Source organism: Salvelinus alpinus, chromosome 11 (assembly GCF_045679555.1).
Source record: "Salvelinus alpinus chromosome 11, SLU_Salpinus.1, whole genome shotgun sequence".
Lineage (NCBI taxonomy): Eukaryota > Metazoa > Chordata > Actinopteri > Salmoniformes > Salmonidae > Salvelinus > Salvelinus alpinus.
Window position 1 is genome coordinate 13,039,304 of NC_092096.1, and position 18,553 is coordinate 13,057,856.

An 18,553-nucleotide genomic window follows, 5' to 3' on the forward strand; every position below is an offset into this window, starting at 1 on the left:
GGTTGGTAAATAACACACCAGCCCAACATGTAATAACTGTTAGACCAGGTTGGTAAATAACACACCAGCCCAACATGAAATAACTGTTAGACCAGGTTGGTAAATAACACACCAGCCCAACATGTAATAACTGTCAGACCAGGTTGGTAAATAACACACCAACATGTAATAACTGTCAGACCAGGTTGGTAAATAACACACCAACATGTAATAACTGTCAGACCAGGTTGGTAAATAACACACCAGCCCAACATGTAATAACTGTCAGACCAGGTTGGTAAATAACACACCAGCCCAACATGTAATAACTGTCAGACCAGATTGGTAAATAACACACCAACATGTAATAACTGTCAGACCAGGTTGGTAAATAACACACCAGCCCAACATGTAATAACTGTTAGACCAGATTGGTAAATAACACACCAGCCCAACATGTAATAACTGTCAGACCAGGTTGGTAAATAACACACCAGCCCAACATGTAATAACTGTCAGACCAGGTTGGTAAATAACACACCAGCCCAACATGTAATAACTGTCAGACCAGATTGGTAAATAACACACCAGCCCAACATGTAATAACTGTTAGACGAGGTTGGTAAATAACACACCAGCCCAACATGTAATAACTGTTAGACCAGGTTGGTAAATAACACACCAGCCCAACATGTAATAACTGTCAGACCAGATTGGTAAATAACACACCAGCCCAACATGTAATAACTGTTAGACCAGGTTAGTAAATAACACACCAGCCCAACATGTAATAACTGTTAGACCAGGTTGGTAAATAACACACCAACATGTAATAACTGTCAGATCAGGTTGGTAAATAACACACCAGCCCAACATGTAATAACTGTCAGACCAGGTTGGTAAATAACACACCAACATGTAATAACTGTCAGATCAGGTTGGTAAATAACACACCAACATGTAATAACTGTCAGATCAGGTTGGTAAATAACACATCAGCCCAACATGTAATAACTGTCAGACCAGGTTGGTAAATAACACACCAACCCAACATGTAATAACTGTCAGACCAGGTTGGTAAATAACACACCAGCCCAACATGTAATAACTGTTAGACCAGGTTGGTAAATAACACACCAACATGTAATAACTGTCAGACCAGGTTGGTAAATAACACACCAACATGTAATAACTGTCAGACCAGGTTGGTAAATAACACACCAACATGAAATAACTGTTAGACCAGGTTAGTAAATGACTAGTCTAGTCTAGAGACAGTAACATATAGTAACAACTCTCAAACATAATTACCTTCTTTCTACATACAGTCTGCAACTCAAATGGCACCCTATTCCCTATATAGTGCAGTACTTTTGACCAGGGTATTTGTGCCATCTGGACTCAGTGTGGGGCTGAAAGCCATGGTCCAAAAGGTCTCATGATCCCCCCTGTAGAGAGACAGAGCCTGCCAGACGTAGCCTGAATATGCATAAATCCTTTAACTTCCTGTTAACAAGCCTCATGGCAGCATGACATGACCTTTGATCCTGTCCTATACCCTGAACTTTCACTTGTGATACGACAACGCACCATTACAGAGCACAATAACACCATTATAAACATTAGTTTAGTCGTTACTCGTTACTTATATACAAGTGACTTCAAAAAGTATTCAGACCCATTGGTTTTTTACACATTTTGTTACGTTACAGCGTTATTCTAAATTGGATTAAATAAAAAATCCTCAGCAATCTACTCACAACACCCCATAATGACAAAGTGAAAACAGGTATGTAGAAATTGTTCCAAATGTATTAAAAATAAACCCTTGAATGAGTAGGTGAGTCAACTTTTGACTGGTACTGTGTATCATAATATATATGTATGTACATATATACACAAATAAAATTTGATTTGATTACACATTTATCAGAAGAAAGGCTTTCAAATCAAAAGGTCAGCACCCAACGTGGGGCTCGAACCCACGACCCTGAGATTAAGAGTCTCATGCTCTACCGACTGAGCTAGCCGGGCTTGCATCACTATATAACACCACCCACATACAGACCTCACAGGGCGTGACCCAACCCTGCCCACTGACAGACCTCACCAGGTCTGAACTCTCTCTCTCTATATCAGTACCAGTCAAAAGTTGACACCTACTCATTCCAAGGTTTTTCTTCATTTTTTACTACTTTACATTTTTTACCTACTCTACATTGTAAAACAATAGTGAAGACAAATTCTGAAATAACACATATGGAATCATGTAGTATATTTTATATTCTTCAAAGCAGCCACCATTTGCTTTGAAAGCTTTGCACACTCTTGGCATTCTCTCAACCAGCTTCATGAGGAATGATTTTCCAACAGTCTTGAAGGAGTTCCCACATATGCTGAGCACTTGTTGGCTGCTATTCCACTCTTTTTCCTTTTCCACTCTGCGGTCCAACTCATCCCAAACCATCTCATTTGGGTTGAGGTCAGATGATTGTGGAGGCAAGGTCATCTGATGCAGCACTCCATCACTCTCCTTCTTGGTCAAAAAGCCCTTACACAGCCTGGAAGTGTGTTTTGGCTCATTATCCTGTTGAAAAACAAAATGTTAGTCCCACTAAGCGCAAACCAGATGGGATGGCGTATCGCTGCAGAATGCTGTGGTAGCCATGCTGGTTATGTGTGCCTTGAATTCCAAATAAATAGCAAAGCACCCCCACACCACCTCCTCCATGCTTCACGGTGGGAACCACAGATACAAAGATCATCTGTTCACCTACTCTGCGTCTCACAAAGACACGGCGGTTGGAACCAAACATCTTAAATTTGGACTCTTTAGACCAAAGAACAGATTTCGACCGGTCTAATGTCCATTGATCGTATTTCTTGGCCCAAGCAAGTCTCTTCTTCTTATTGGTGTCCTTTAGTAGTGGTTTCTTTGCAGCAATTCAACCATGAAGGCCTGATTCACACAGTCTCCTCTGAACAGTTGATGTTGAGATGTGTCTGTTATTTGAACTCTGTGAAGCATTTATTTGGGCTGCAATCTGAGGCTGGTAACTAATGAACTTATCCTCTGCAGCAGAGGTAACTCTGGATCTTCCTTTCCTGTGGCGGTCCTCATGAGACCCAGTTTCATCATAACGCTTGATGGTTTTTGCGACTGCACTTGAAGAAACTTTCCAACTCTTGACATTTTCAAGAATTGACTGACCTTCATGTCTTAAAGTAATGATGGACTGTTGTTTCTCTTCGCTTATTTGAGCTGTTCCTGCCATAATATGGACTTGGTCTTATATCAAATAGGACTATCTTCTGTATACTAGGGCTATCTTCCTTTTCACAACACAACTGATTGGCTCAAACGCATTAAGAAGGAAAGAAATTCCACAAATTAACAAGGGACACCTGGTAATTGAAATGCATTCCAGGTGACTACCTCATGGAGCTGGTTGAGAGAATGCCAAGAATGTGCAAAGCTGTCATCAAAGCAAAGTGTGGCTACTTTGAAGAATCTAAAATCTAAAATATATTTTCATTTGTTTAACACCACATGATTCCTTGTGTGTTATTTCATAGTTTGTCTTCACTTATTCTAAATTGTAGAAAACAGTAAAAATAAAGAAAACCCTGGAATGAGTAGGTGTCCACATTTTTGACTGGCATTCATACATACATACATACATACACTACCTTTCAAAAGTTTGGGGTCACTTAGAAAGGTCCTTGTTTTTGAAAGAAAAGCAAAAAAAAATTGTCCATTAAAATAACATAAAATTGATCAGAAATACAGTGTAGACATCGTTAATGTTGTAAATGACTATTGTTGCTGGAAACGGCTGATTTTTAATGGAATATCTACATAGGCGTATCTCAGACTGGCCAAAGAAATAAAAGAATAAGATTGTGTTATTTTGCCCATCTTAATCTTTTATTTCTTTGGCCAGTCTGAGATATGGCTTTTTCTTTGCAACTCTGCCTAGAAGGCCAGCATCCCGGGGTTGCCTCTTCACTGTTGACGTTGAGACTGGTGTTTTGCAGGTACTATTTAATGAAGCTGCCAGTTGAGGACTTGTGAGGCGTCCGTTTCTCAAACTAGACACACTAATGTACTTGTCCTCTTGCTCAGTTGTGCACCGGGGCCTCCCACTCCTCTTTCTATTCTGGTTAGAGCCAGTTTGCGCTGCTCTGTGAAGGGAGGAGTACACAGCGTTGTACGAGATCTTCCGTTTGTTGGCAATTTCTCACATGCAATAGCCTTAATTTCTCAGAACAAGAATAGAATGAAGAGTTTCAGAAGAAAGGTCTTTGTTTCTGGCCATTTTGAGTCCTTAATCAAATCCACAAATGCTGATGCTCCAGATACTCAACTAGTCTAAAGAAGGCCAGTTGTATTGCTTCTTTAAAATCAGCACAACAGTTTTCAGCTGTGCTAACATAATTGCAAAATAGTTTTCTAATGATCAATTAGCCTTTTAAAATTATAAACTTGGATTCACTAACACAACGTGCCATTGGAACACAGGAGTGATGGTTGCTGATAATGGGCCTATGTACGCCTATGTAGATATTCCATTATGATTATTATTATATATATATTTTTAAATCAGCCGTTTCCAGCTACAATAGTAATTTACAACATTAACAATGTCTACACTGTATTTCTGATCAATTTGATGTTATTTTAAATGGACCATTTCTTTTTTTCTTTTTTTTTTAACAAGGACATTTCTAAGTGACCCCAAACTTTTGAATGGTAGTGTACACACACACACTCTATGGCCCTTTACGTAGGTGATGACCCTGGGTTTGGTCTGACTGAGGAAGGGCCTCACCTCTGATGCCCAGGTGAGTGTGTACCTGTAGGGACCTCTCTCCAGGAGGTGATGAGGCGGGGTTTGGTCTGACTGAGGACGGGCCCCACCTCTGATGCCCAGGTGTCCCCCGTAGAGCAAGCCAAGGCCCCCAGCAGAGACAGACACATCCAGGAGGCTGAGTACTGCTTCCCAAAGTCCACCGGCATCTCCCCTGGACCCACCTGATTAGAACCAGGACCACACAATGGAAATAACCTCAGATGAGTGATAGATGTAAGGTTGGCTCACTTGGCTGAGGCAGCTGTTATATGTATTCAAATATATAATGAATTGATTGATTGACCTCGATCATATATAGCAGGGCCAGCTCTGTAGGGACACCACCGTTACAGAACACCTGTATCCAGTTCCTCTGACCACCTGGAGGGCAAAGGGGACACACGTTAAAATGATAGTTCACCTCCAAAATGTTTCACTTCCTTTTGACTTCCCTGGGGGTGGGTTTCTTTGTTAAATAAGCTACACTTCAAAAAAGGTGAACTATCCCTTTAAGATCAAATGACTTACGCAGGTGTTTGTATGTTTAAAAAAACACATATCACTGACTGAGGCAGACTAAGCCATCCAGTAGCAGGCTGTTGCTTACTGGAGTGTGGCCTGACTGGGGTGTGGACTGAATGTCTCTAGAGAGTCATTTAGTCTAGCTGCTGGCCTAGCTGCTAGCCTAGCTACTGGCCTAGCTGCTGGCCTAGTTGCTGGCCTAGTTGCTGGTCTAGCTGCTGGTCTAGCTGCTGGCCTAGCTGCGGGCTGCTAGCTGCGGGCCTAGCTGCGGGCCTAGCTGCTGGCCTAGCTGCTGGTCTAGCTACTGGTCTAGCTGCTGTTCTAGCTGCTCGCCTAGCTGCTGGCCTAGCTGCTGGTCTAGCTGCTGTAACTCGTTACCTTCTTTATAGTCAGAGTCTAGCTGCTGGTCTAGCTACTGGTCTAGCTACTGGCCTAGCTGCTAGTCTAGCTACTGGTCTAGCTACTGGCCTAGCTGCTGGTCTAGCTGCTGGTCTAGCTGCTGGTCTAGCTGCTGGTCTAGCTGCTGGTCTAGCTGCTGGCCTAGCTGCTGGCCTAGCTGCTGTAACTCGTTACCTTCTTTATAGTCAGAGTCTAGCTGCTGGTCTAGCTACTGGTCTAGCTGCTGGTCTAGCTACTGGTCTAGCTGCTGGTCTAGCTGCTGGTCTAGCAGCTGGTCTAGCTGCTGTAACTCGTTACCTTCTTTATAGTCAGAGTCTAGCTGCTGGCCTAGCTGCTGGTCTAGCTGCTGGTCTAGTTGCTGGTCTAGCTACTGGTCTAGCTACTGGTCTAGCTGCTGGCCTAGCTGCTGGCCTAGCTGCTGGCCTAGCTGCTGGCCTAGCTGCTGGCCTAGCTGCTGGCCTAGCTGCTGGTCTAGCTGCTGGCCTAGCTGCTGGCCTAGCTGCAGGCCTAGCTGCAGGCCTAGCTGCAGGCCTAGCTGCTGTAACTCGTTACCTTCTTTATAGTCAGAGTCTAGCTGCTAGTCTAGCTGCTGGTCTAGCTACTGGTCTAGCTGCTGGTCTAGCTGCTGGCCTAGCTACTGTAACTCGTTACCTTCTTTATAGTCAGAGTCTAGCTGCTGGTCTAGCTACTGGTCTAGCTACTGGTCTAGCTACTGGTCTAGCTACTGGTCTAGCTGCTAGTCTAGCTGCTAGTCTAGCTACTAGTCTAGCTGCTAGTCTAGCTACTGGTCTAGCTACTGGTCTAGCTGCTATAACTCGTTACCTTCTTTATAGTCAGAGTCTAGCTGCTGGTCCCTTGCTGCTGTAACTCGTTACCTTCTTTATAGTCAGAGTCTAGCTACTGGTCTAGCTGCTGTAACTCGTTACCTTGTTTATAGTCAGAGTCTAGCTGCTGGTCCCTAGCTGCTGTAACTCGTTACCTTCTTTATAGTCAGAGTCTAGCTTCTTCTTGACCTCTTCTTTCCAGCGTGTCAGCTTGGAGGAGGTGATGAAGAAAGCCAGCAGGGCGGAGAAGAAACTCATGTTGGCCATGGTGAGGATGAAGCCGACCAGCAGGGCTGTAGGGACAGGGAACAAGAGCATGAAAACAATGCAACTCTAACACACGTGCCTGATCCCAGATCTGTTTGTACTTGTTTATAGCCAACTCTTTTGGCCGTTGTTACGACCACGTGTTTGTTTGACATAACAACAGCCACAGGAGCTGGCTCTAACAGATCTGGGACCAGGTTACAAACTAGGTCTAACTACCTTATCAGAACATCTACTCTCGCCGTATAATGTTTGAGAAAATCCTGATGAAAGTGGCCATTTTATGCCCTTTTTAGACCTACTGTATATATGCCTCCTGTAAGACCTTATGATCTGTACACGATACAGACATCTTGTCGTCAATATACTCCTTATAGTGTACCATATGGAGTATGTCTTGATTATGAAATACATTTTTTTATTTTTTTAACATTCATTTATTAAACATTAAATATTCATATAAATTTCTGAATTTTTTCTTTATTTTTTATTTAGTTCATTTTAAGACATTGTTTGGAACAATATACTCTACAAATACATCACATTACCAGAGTGGGCTCTCTGATAATTTAAGTTATGGTACATTTTATGAACACCACTAACACAGTGAATGGGAAAATGGATTCAAAAAGAACTCCCTCTGCTGGTGATTTGCTGAATGTGCAATCATGTGATTGGTTAATGACCTATAATGTACATTTCTATGTATAAAATGGGTTATATCTTAAAGTACCAGAGAATCCAATCTGAAATTTGACATCTTTGAAGAGTATATTGTTGAATTAATATTCATATTTTTTGTTATGTTGGGTAAAGTAAATGTGGTAACACTTATTTCTGAATCTAGATGTACTCCATATTTGAGAGGACACTATAATGAGTATATTGACTCCAAGATGTTGTCTGTATCATGTAAGGTAAGGGTCATAGGGTCTTACAGGAGGCATGTATAGCTTTAAAAAGAGCCTAAAATGAACAATTCCCTCATGATTTTCTCAAAAATAGTTTGTGATACAAATGTCAAAATGACCTTCCTCACAGATTCTATGTGAGAATTGCCAGAACAATCTGCTATACCAAAAATATTTCTGGGCTATTCTGCTGTGGAATGTACCAATTAGTACATGAATAGACTGCTTCAGTCAGTTGAATAATGTGACTCAGCCCAGACCCTGATTAAAACAATGGTGACTAATTAATTCCTCCCAGATCCAGATCACTACATCACGAGGACTGCTGATGGCCTGGCTAATGTGTGACTGGCGTCAGGAGCAACCACTCTCCTCACACGCGTACGCCTGGGGCTGCTGGAACTGTGTGGAATGCATCTTAGAATGAATCATAGCATTAAAACAGCCAACAGAGACCCCTAAGGTTAAAGTGATACTTGGGATTCTGGCAATGAGGTCCTTTATCTACTTCCCCAGAGTCCGATGAACTCTCGGATAACATTTGTATGTCTCCGTGTCCAGTATAAAGGAAGTTAGATGTAGATAGCACATTGCCTGGAAGTATATGGGTGATGCTAGTTAGCGTTGGCTCACGAAACTACATGTAACTTCCTTCATACTGGACACTGAGATATTCAGAACGTTTGGACACCTTCTCATTCCAGAGTGGCTACTTTGAAGAATCTAAAATATTATTTAGATTTGTTTAACACTGTTTTGGTTACTACATGATTCCATATGTGTTATTTTATAGTTTTGATGTCTTCACTATTATTCTACAATGTAGAAAATAGTAAAAATAAAGAAAAACCCTGGAATGAGAAGGTGTCCAATCTTTTGACTAGTACTGTATACTTAACAGTATTATATTAGTGCATTCGGAAAGTATTCAGACCCCTTGACTTCTTCCACATTATCCTAAAATGGATTTAAACATTAAATATACACACACATTACCCCTTAAATCACAAAGCGAAAACAGGTTTAGAATTTTTTCAAATTTATTAATCATTTTTAAATAATACCTTATTTACATATTCAGACCACAGTAAAAAGTACATGACAGCCCTCTGAGTTTTCCAAAAGGCACCTAAAGACTCTCAGACCATGAAAAACAAGATTCTCTGGTCTGATGAAACCAAGATTGAACCCTTTGGCCTGAATGTCAAGCGTCACGTCTGGAGGAAACCTGGCACCATGGATGTTTTTTAGCATCAGGGACTGGGAGACTAGTCAGGATTGAGGGAAAGATGAACGGCGCAAAGTACATAGAGATATTTTGGTTTCATATGACCATATGACATTCTCCCAATCTTCTTCTGGATCATCCAAATGCTCTCTAGCAAACTTCAGACGGGCCTGGACATGTACTGGCTTAAGCAGGGGGACACGTCTGGCACTGCAGGATTTGAGTCCCTGGCGGCGTAGTGTGTTACTGATGGTAGGCTTTGTTACTTTGGTCCCAGCTCTCTGCAGGTCATTCACTAGGTCCCCCCGTGTGGTTCTGGGATTTTTGCTCACCGTTCTTGTGATCATTTTGACCCCACGGGGTGAGATCTTGCGTGGAGCCCCAGATCGAGGGAGATTATTAGTGGCCTTGTATGTCTTCCATTTCCTAATAATTGCTCCCACAGTTGATTTCTTCAAACCAAGCTGCTTACCTATTGCAGATTCAGTCTTCCCAGCCTGGTGCAGGTCTACAATTTTGTTTCTGGTGTCCTTTGACAGTTCTTTGGTCTTGGCCATAGTGGAGTTTGGAGTGTGACTGTTTGAGGTTGTGGATAGGTGTCTTTTATACTGATAACAAGTTCAAACAGGTGCCATTAATACAGGTAACGAGTGGAGGACAGAGGAGCCTCTTAAAGAAGAAGTTACATGTCTGTGAGAGCCAGAAATCTTGCTTGTTTGTAGGTGACCAAATACTTATTTTCCACCATAATTTGCAAATAAATTCATTAAAAATCCTACAATGTGATTTTCTGGATTTTTTTTTCTCATTTTGTCTGTCATAGTTGAAGTGTACCTATGATGAAAATTACAGGCCTCTCTCATCGTTTTAAGTGGGAGAACTTGCACAATTGGTGGCTGACTAAATACTTCTTTGCCCCACTGTATAGATACTGAATAGTATTATACAGTAGATATATAGATACTGAATAGTATTATACAGTAGATATATAGATACTGAATAGTATTATACAGTAGATAAAGATACTGAATAGTATTATACAGTAGATATAAAGATACTGAATATTAGCATGCAGTACATATATAGACACTGAATAGTATTATACAGTGGATATAGATATCATAAAATGAGAGGTACAGTATGTATAATTAGAATTTAATACAAATACTCTCACACTATATAAAAAGTATTTATTAATTGACCTCAAAGTAGTGGTGGTAGTAGTAGTAGTAGTAGTAGTGGAGGTAGTAGTAGTAGATAATGTGGTCTTACCTCTCCAATGGAGGAGGGGGTAGCTCCTATCAGCTGTTGTACTAGTACTACTAGTAGTAGTAGTGGTAGTAGTAGTATATACAGTTGAAGTCGGAAGTTTACAGACACCCTAGCCAAATACATTTAAACTCAGTTTTTCACAATTTCTGACATTTAATCCTGACAATAATTTGGAAGTATGCTTGGGGTCATTGCCCATTTGGAAGACCCATTTGCAACCAAGCTTTAACTTCCTGACTGATGTCTTGAGATGTTGCTTCAATATAACCACATAATTTTCCTTCCTCATGATGCCATCTATTTTGTGAAGTGCACCAGTTCCTCTTGCAGCAAAGCACCCCCACAACATGATGCTGCCACCTCCTGTGCTTCACAGCTGGGATGGTGTTCTTCGGCTTGCAAGCCTCCCCATTTTCCCTCATAACATAACGATGGTCATTATGGCCAAACAGTTGTATTTTTGTTACATCAGACCAGAGGACATTTCTCCAAAAAGTATGATTTTTGTCACCAGGCGCAGTTGCAAACCGTAGTCAGGCTTTTTTATGGCGGTTTTGGAGCAGTGGCTTCCTCCTTGCTGAGGGGCCTTTCAGGTTATGTCGATATAAGACTCGTTTTACTGTGAATATAGACACTTTTGTACCCGTTTCCTCCAGCATCTTCACAAGGTCCTTTGCTGTTGTTCTGGGATTGATTTGTACGTTTCGCACCAAAGTACGTTCATCTCTAGGAGACAGAACGCGTCTCCTTCCTGAGCGGTATGACGGCTGCGTGGTCCCATGGTGTTTATACTTGCATACTATTGCCTGTACAGATGAACGTGGTACCTTCAGGTGTTTGGAAATTGCTCCCAAGGATGAACCAGACGTCTGGAGATCTACAATTCTTTTTCTGAGGTCTTGGCTGATTTCTTTAGATTTTCCCATGATGTCAAGCAAAGAGGCACTGAGTTTGAAGGTAGGCCTTGAAATACATCCACAGGTACACGTCCAATCGACTCAAATGATGTCAATTAGCCTATCAGAAGCTTCTAAAGCCATGACATCATTTTCTGGAATTTTCCAAGCTGTTTAAAAAGGCACAATCAACTTAGTGTATGTAAACTTCTGACCCACTGGAATTGTGATACAGTGAATTATAAGTGAAATAATCTGTCTGTAAACAAATGTTGGAAAAATGACTTGTGTCATGCACAAAGTAAAAGTCCTAACCGACTTGTCAAAACTACAGTTTGTTAACAAGAAATGTGTGGAGTGGTTGAAAAAATAGTTTTAATGACTCCAACCTAAGTGTATGTAAACTCCCGACTTCAACTGTAATGTGGTCTTACCTCTCCAATGGAGGAGGGGGTAGCTCCTATCAGCTGTTGTAGTACTAGAAGTAGTAGTGGTGGTAGTACTAGTAGTAGTAGTATATAATGTGGTCTTACCTCTCCAAGGGAGGAGGGGGTAGCTCTTATCAGCTGTTGTTGTTGTCGTGGTAGTAGTAGTAGTAGTAGTAACAATCATTTTTATGGGAGCATCATTTGTGGAGAATATTTATTTGACCCAGACAATTAATCTGTTTGTTTAACATGATGACATCACAGGGGAAAGAAACCGATGACTGATCATAACAGAAACCAGTATTGAATCACAGTCTGATTTGGCAAACAAAAGCTGAACATGCCAGTGCTTCCCCTACATTCATTTAGCAGCGGCGGGCCGCCACACCAAAATAAATATGAATACGGTAAAAACGTTTTCAGTGTGAACTTTAAACGACTAAAACCCAGATATAAAGTATGTCGAAAAGATAATGGAGCTATATCTTTTTAAATAAGATCATCTTTGAGAACTAACCATCACCAAAATAAAAACTAGACAGTCATAGAGAATCTAAAATGTTAGAAATGGCATGGCATGGGGCCCCAATAGATTTGTTTTATTAAGAACGTTTTAGTTATACGGCATAAGCCATGGCAAAATGTGTAGAATTCCAGGAAATTATCTTTTTTTTTTTTTTAAATACCAAAAATTCTCAGCCCCATGAAAGTGTATAATTGCAAGAAACTCTTTTAAAAACGGTGGCCACGCCCACTACCACACCCAGAAGCATTATTACCTACTAGCTACAGTGTATTGTTGTTGCGTTTTAGATTTAAGTTGGTTGGTGTTGGGTTTGTTCTTTCAGCCGTTTCTGTGTTGTTTCTCAGTAGACAGGGGCAATAAGTTCTCAGGTAGAGGCGTTTGAACTTAGTGCTGCTTAAGCAGTAAACAATTGGGTCCACTAGACAATCCATGTGGGAAAAAACTATGAAACCATCATAGACCTGAACAGCTATATTCTCAGCATTCTGTAGATCCATGGCTCTGACAATCAACAGAACAATTCTAGCTATGGTACAAGGCAGGAAACAGAAAGAAAAGACCAGCATGACAGAGGTGACCAGAAACACTGCTCGGCGCAGCTTGGTCGTGTCACCTACTGTCTTCTTTTTGAGTCTGTTGACAATGCGGACCGTGCAGTAGACCAACACAAAGAAAGGGATGAGAATCTGGGTGAAGAACACAACCTCTCTCAGAGTGTCAGTGATGTCCCCGTGACTGCTACAGCAGCCAGTCTTCAGCATGGTGGGGATTGTCAAAGGGAGCAGTACTAGCCAGATCATGACAGATATATGAGGGGACTTTTTGAGGACAACGTCCTTGTTCCCAGGATGAACCACGTTGAAGTAGCGATCGAGTGAAATGACAGCCAGGAAGCCGATACTGGCGCCTCGGTTCAGGAACAGCATGAAGAGCATGGCTTTGCAGATGGTTCTGTCCACACTCTGCCGCTCTCCGTGAAGGAAGTTGTACGTGTTCACCGGCAAACAGCCGAGCAGAAGAAGGTCAGCCAACACGAGATTGAACAGGAAAAGGTTGTTGGAGTCCCGTTTCCAGAACTCCAGCTTGAAGATGAAGAGGTAAAGCACTGAGAGGTTAAGAGGCAGAGCCAGGGTGAACTCCACAATCATCACAGAGGCGTAAAATGTGTACAAGGGCAGATTATCCGCTGTGCAGCTATCATTCAGAAGATCCTCTTTCATAATATGAACTGTCAAAACCTGTCCCGTTTACAGTCAAAGTCTGAACCTGTCCGAATCCTTAAGAAGGAAAAGCAGTCCTCCAGAGTCCTCAACGCCAAGTGAGTCTGTTTAAGGGAAGCTCCTATTCCGTGTGCAGACTTGGTGAAACTGAAGGACTGTACTTCAGTCTGGAAGTAATTCCCCCCAGGCAGCAGTGGTAAATTGTTCAGACTTGTTGGTAGAGCACCTTCCATTCCTGAGTAGGCGAGTCACCACAGGACCAATAGATAAGCAGCTGGTCCCATGAGGGATTGAGGATATAGTGGAAGACATTGCATCAACACACAACAACTATTTTTTCCCATATTTGTCATATTGGGGCGGCAGGTAGCCTAGTGGTTAGAGCGTTGGGCCAGTAACCGAAAGGTTGCTGGATCGAATCCCCGAGCTGACAAGGTAAAAATCTGTCGTTCCGCCCCTGAACAAGGCAGTTAACCCACTGTTCCTAGGCCGCCATTGTAAATAAGATTTTTTTTCTTAACTGACTTGCCAAGTTAAATATCTGTATATAAGTGACCTTTTTTCCTTTGCTACATATTTCCTGCTGAATTCCTACATGAAGTAGGCCTAAGTAAGTGCAGGGGCGTGCTGCTGGTTACACAACACATCCGTGGGAATTAAAATGTAGTTGAGGCTGTCATAACACGTCTTGATTGATTAAACACACAGAACTACAAGGTGAAGACACAGGCAGTTCTTACCTGGAAGTCATAGAAAACCTCATGAGCAGGAATGTTTTATTTTGATTCATTGATTTCTTGTTCTAATGTTTGTTTACCTCCCAGGGCTCCGCTGTGGTCCAGACTCCTCCTCTTCAGGGCCCGTGTGGTGAGAGTCAGAGGAACCAGGATGGAGAACAACCATCGCCATGGAGACACCGGCTGGAGAGTGCCTGGAATGACAGAAGGTCAGCTATACACACACGTACGCATTGAATTAGGTTATAGCTCTAGATAATAGTGTTTCATCAAGCAGTGCTTCCTCCTCTTGAACAAACATCTACTACTGAAACCAGCTCTCCTTGTCTATACTCTGGAATGAGGTGAATAGAAGCCTCTCACTTTTAGGCAGGGGGGCAACAGAACTAGGTGGGGGGGGCAACAGAACTAGGTGGGGGGGGCAACAGAACTAGGTGGGGGGGGGCAACAGAGCTAGGCGGGGGGGGGGGGGGGGGGGGGGAGCAACAGAGCTAGGTGGGGGGGGCAACAGAACTAGGTGGGGGGGGGGGCAACAGAGCTAGGTGGGGGGGGGGCAACAGAGCTAGGTGGGGGGGGGCAACAGAGCTAGGTGGGGGGGGCAACAGAACTAGGTGGGGGGGGGGGCAACAGAGCTAGGTGGGGGGGGGCAACAGAGCTAGGTGGGGGGGGGGGCAACAGAGCTAGGTGGGGGGGGCAACAGAACTAGGTGGGGGGGGGGGCAACAGAGCTAGGTGGGGGGGGCAACAGAGCTAGGTGGGGGGGGGGGCAACAGAGCTAGGTGGGGGGTGCAACAGAGCTAGGCGGGGGGGGGGCAACAGAGCTAGGCGGGGGGGTGGGGGGAGCAACAGAGCTAGGCGGGGGGGTGGGGGGAGCAACAGAGCTAGGAAGGGGGGGGGGGGGGCAACAGAGCTAGGTGGGGGGGCAACAGAGCTAGGAAGGAGGTACCAATCTTGTTTATATAGTGTTGAGAGAAAGTTTCCACCCTTTAGCATTGTCTCTATTTCTGCAACAAAACATGTTCTCCCCTCTTATGGGTAACGGTGAGAGCATGTGAGCATGTTTTGCAGCCTCTAAACTTCTCACTCATCCGTATTCATGATTCATGTTTTTTCTTAATCATGGCACTATCAGGATTAATTTAAGTGTTCTGAAACATCTTCTATTCTTACTTATATATGGGACCAAATACTAAACTTTTGACTACATTAATCCACTTTGAGCTCATTAATCTAGAGATTCACATACTTTTTCCCACGAAGAAATGTTGGATACATTTTCTCAATAAAGAAATTCAAAAGTACAATAGTTTTTGTGTTATTTGTTTAAATCAGATTAACTTGATCTATTATTAGGAGTAGGACTTAGATGAAGATCTGATGACATTTTAGGGCACATTTATGCAGAAGATTATTATTATTTTTTTAAAGGGTTAACAAACTTTTTATAACCAACTATGTTAGGGAAAACACTGGACATACTGACAAGGTGTGTGTGAGCATGTGCACGCACGTGTGTCTTACCATAATATGTGCTGGCTGTGATGGAAATGATCCAGAAGAAGAGGGAGATGGCCAGGGTGGCACACAACACAATCATATCAGTCATCATCTTCAGGTATTCTTTCATTAGTATCTCATCCTCAAAAATCATTGTGGAAGAAGTGAATAGAACCTGTGGACGTCATCGACATTACCTTAGGCACTTGTTTAGTTATATGACAGATGGCTTACAGGGGACAGTTAGTAGCCTGGTCCAAGGTCTGTTTGTACTGTCTTGCCAACTCCTGTGGGCACATTGACACACCAGGCAGATCTAGGACCAGGCTAGTCTGGGCAGACGCTGGTGGGCTTTATGGATCTCCATCATAAACCCACTAACAGCTGCCCAGGCTAGGTAGGACCAGGCTAGGTAGGACCAGGCCATTACCCCTAAAAACGTAAGACTGACCGGACTGCGCCATATGTCGCTAGCCAACTAGCTAACTAACGTTAGATGTCTACTGGTGTGGAACTAGCAGCTAGCTAGCAAGCTAATACGTCAGAAAGTGGGATAAAGAAAATAGGGTAAAGGTTGCACCTGAAGTAGCCGAAGCCATGGCTTGTGTATCCTGCTTCTTCCATTGTGGAGAAGTGCCAAAACAACTAGCTAATGTAACGTGTCCCTATAAGATAACTTAGCGAGATGAGACGATTCACAGCTGTCACAGTACTGTAGCGTAGTCAGATTTCAAAACACAGGATTCTTTGTTTATCTTCTGTGGATGTTTTATAGCGGTTGGAATCCAACTTTAAGGTGCATTACCGCCACCAACTGGACTGGAGCGTGGACCAAAGACAGGGAATGTCTAAATCCTACCCAATTTTCTCAACTCCCTAAGAAAACGTAATGCATAATGAAATACTACATTCCCTTATGATTTCCCAGCGGGTCACTTTCATTGTTGACTGAGAACTGGATGTGGATTTAAAGAAATAAATGCGTATTTCCGCTAATCTGTCAGATTAAAGCTTCAGTGCTCATATTTCATAAAAATAAATGATTCACCAAACACAAATCCATCAATACGTTTGAGTAATAAATACAAAATCAAATATATTATTGAGCGTTTATGTGATTTTTTTCACTATTAGGATATCCATGTATTACTTACATACATTTAAACATCATGAATTTCAGGGGCCTCATGTATCAACCATGTGCAGGCACAAATCTGTGCATAAACCATGCGTGGGATCATTTCCACGCAAAGTGTGAGATTTATCAATATGAACGTTTGCTTGAGTGTGACTGAGTAAATTTACGCACAGCCATAAACATGCGTAGGCACAGTGCCAAGTGGTGGATTAAGGGAACTGCTTGTCAAGCGTGTGGAAAATATATGTTGGAAATGTGTGAAATTTTTTCGAGGAATAATTACATCATTTTTCGATTGAATTGTATTTCAATTGTGAATTCATGCAACACATACATACATATTGACAGGCTATATATAATTTGACCACATCGGTGCATTTGTTATGATAATAATCCATATAATGTACAGTAATATGTTAAATTAAAGGCAAGTGTTAAAGTTAAACCATTGTAGAAATACTATAAAAGACTGAGATAATGGAAATCAAATGAGAGATGGCTTATCATGCGCTGTTAGAAGATCTGGCACACACTGCATTTCGCAGAGCGCGTTTTTAGAGACCGGTGGTACTTTTTACAGAAAGTACAGATTGATTTATCAGATATCGTTCGCCAAAGAATTTGTTCTTAACTGACTTGCCTAGTTAAATAAAGGTTAATTAATATATATATATATATATATTTATAGGGGGCCTCATTTATCAATATTGCTAGAAACTATTCTAAAATATTACTTATGAACGGAATGTAGAATGTTCCTACGCATAGAAAAAGTGTGATTTGTTTATATAAAATAAATAAACAAATCACACTTTTTCTATGCGTAGGAACATTCTACATTCCGTTCATAAGTAGTATTTTAGAATAGTTTCTAGCAATGTTGATAAATGAGGCCCCTGATATTTTATAAAGAGTGTAAACCAGGCATGTTATAGTGGCTAGCGTGGCACATGGAGATGTGTGAAACTTCCTCCTTAGCCTAGGTGTCCCGCTTGCATCACCTCATTAGCTAGCTGTTGAGGTAACATGACCGTTCTTTTAATGGAAGAAGGCTGAGGTCCCGAGTTCGCGTCAGATGTGGATCGAATCCGAGGAAGTGGTACTAGCTAAGCAAGTACCGAGACAACCTTTCCACTAGCCTATTTTACATGTTTAATATACTTATGTACAATTAATTCACCTGTGTGTCAATATAAGAGTAGTCATTAGCAGGCATTGGCTATTACTGCGATTTCATAAAACGATCAACTTTCAGTTCCAGGGAGTGGAGTGGTCTTCTGTTCAAATAAAAGCTAAACATAACACTCTTTCTACAAACAAACTCACCATCAATAGTTTACCATCAAAGTACAATAGTGTGTACACTATAAAGCATTATGGTTAAAAGCCCTTGTTACCTACCCAAATATAACGAAATTGTCTGCTGGTCGAAAATCCTCTATCACTAGCTTCTGAAATCAAATAGTCATAATGACTTTTTATTAAAGCGGACTTGGATTCACCCTGAATCAAAAAGCATGTCAAATAATTTGTCGTATGACGTGATATCAAGAAGCCCCCGCCACTGACTGAGGACTCTTTGATTGAGCCCTCTAATACCAGGAAACTTCATAGCTGTTTTCCTGTAATACCAGGAAACCACGGCTTCACAGTGGCGTGTTGGTTCCAACAGTTCAACCACACGGACATTATCTCAGAAGTATGTCGTTAAAATATTTATTAGTTCCAATTATTATTTTCAATGTGCCCTGCCTTCTAGAAAGACGAACTGAAAGACATACATTACATTTATATACATTCATAGAGGGTTTAGACCGTATCTAAGTCAGAGTAGTAACCACGTCTGTTCTGTGGGAC

General features: G+C 42.0%; 2 protein-coding genes and 1 non-coding gene across 4 annotated transcripts in view; all 3 read right to left on the reverse strand.

Annotated features, from left to right (window-relative positions):
* Positions 1-18,205, reverse strand: part of LOC139533587 (transmembrane protein 19-like) — a 28,827-nt gene extending 10,622 nt beyond the window's left edge. The window contains exons 1-6 of one of the 2 annotated variants that reach the window (XM_071331736.1): positions 18,098-18,205; positions 15,583-15,733; positions 14,143-14,256; positions 6,733-6,870; positions 5,137-5,213; positions 4,837-5,014 (exon numbers count right to left, since the gene is read on the reverse strand). In XM_071331736.1, the coding sequence (XP_071187837.1) occupies positions 4,837-5,014; positions 5,137-5,213; positions 6,733-6,870; positions 14,143-14,256; positions 15,583-15,712 (637 nt within the window). In that variant the 5' untranslated portion in view covers positions 15,713-15,733; positions 18,098-18,205. Of the gene's footprint in view, positions 1-4,836; positions 5,015-5,136; positions 5,214-6,732; positions 6,871-14,142; positions 14,257-15,582; positions 15,734-16,138; positions 16,321-18,097 lie in introns of those variants that run through there. The other variant, XM_071331735.1, reaches the window with a different exon arrangement.
* trnak-cuu (transfer RNA lysine (anticodon CUU)) lies at positions 1,941-2,013 on the reverse strand. Its single transcript has one exon. It is a non-coding gene; the product is annotated as a tRNA-Lys (tRNA).
* LOC139533588 (hydroxycarboxylic acid receptor 2-like) lies at positions 8,778-13,817 on the reverse strand. Its single transcript, XM_071331737.1, has one exon. The coding sequence runs from the start codon at positions 13,323-13,325 to the stop codon at positions 12,366-12,368; it is 960 nt and encodes a 319-aa protein (XP_071187838.1). The 5' UTR covers positions 13,326-13,817; the 3' UTR covers positions 8,778-12,365.
* Positions 18,206-18,553: the final 348 nt, after the last annotated feature.

Excerpts from the sequence above, each read along its gene's own strand:
- LOC139533588 (XM_071331737.1), bottom strand. The coding sequence starts at position 13,325 with ATGAAAGAGGATCTTCTGAATGATAGCTGCACAGCGGATAATCTGCCC.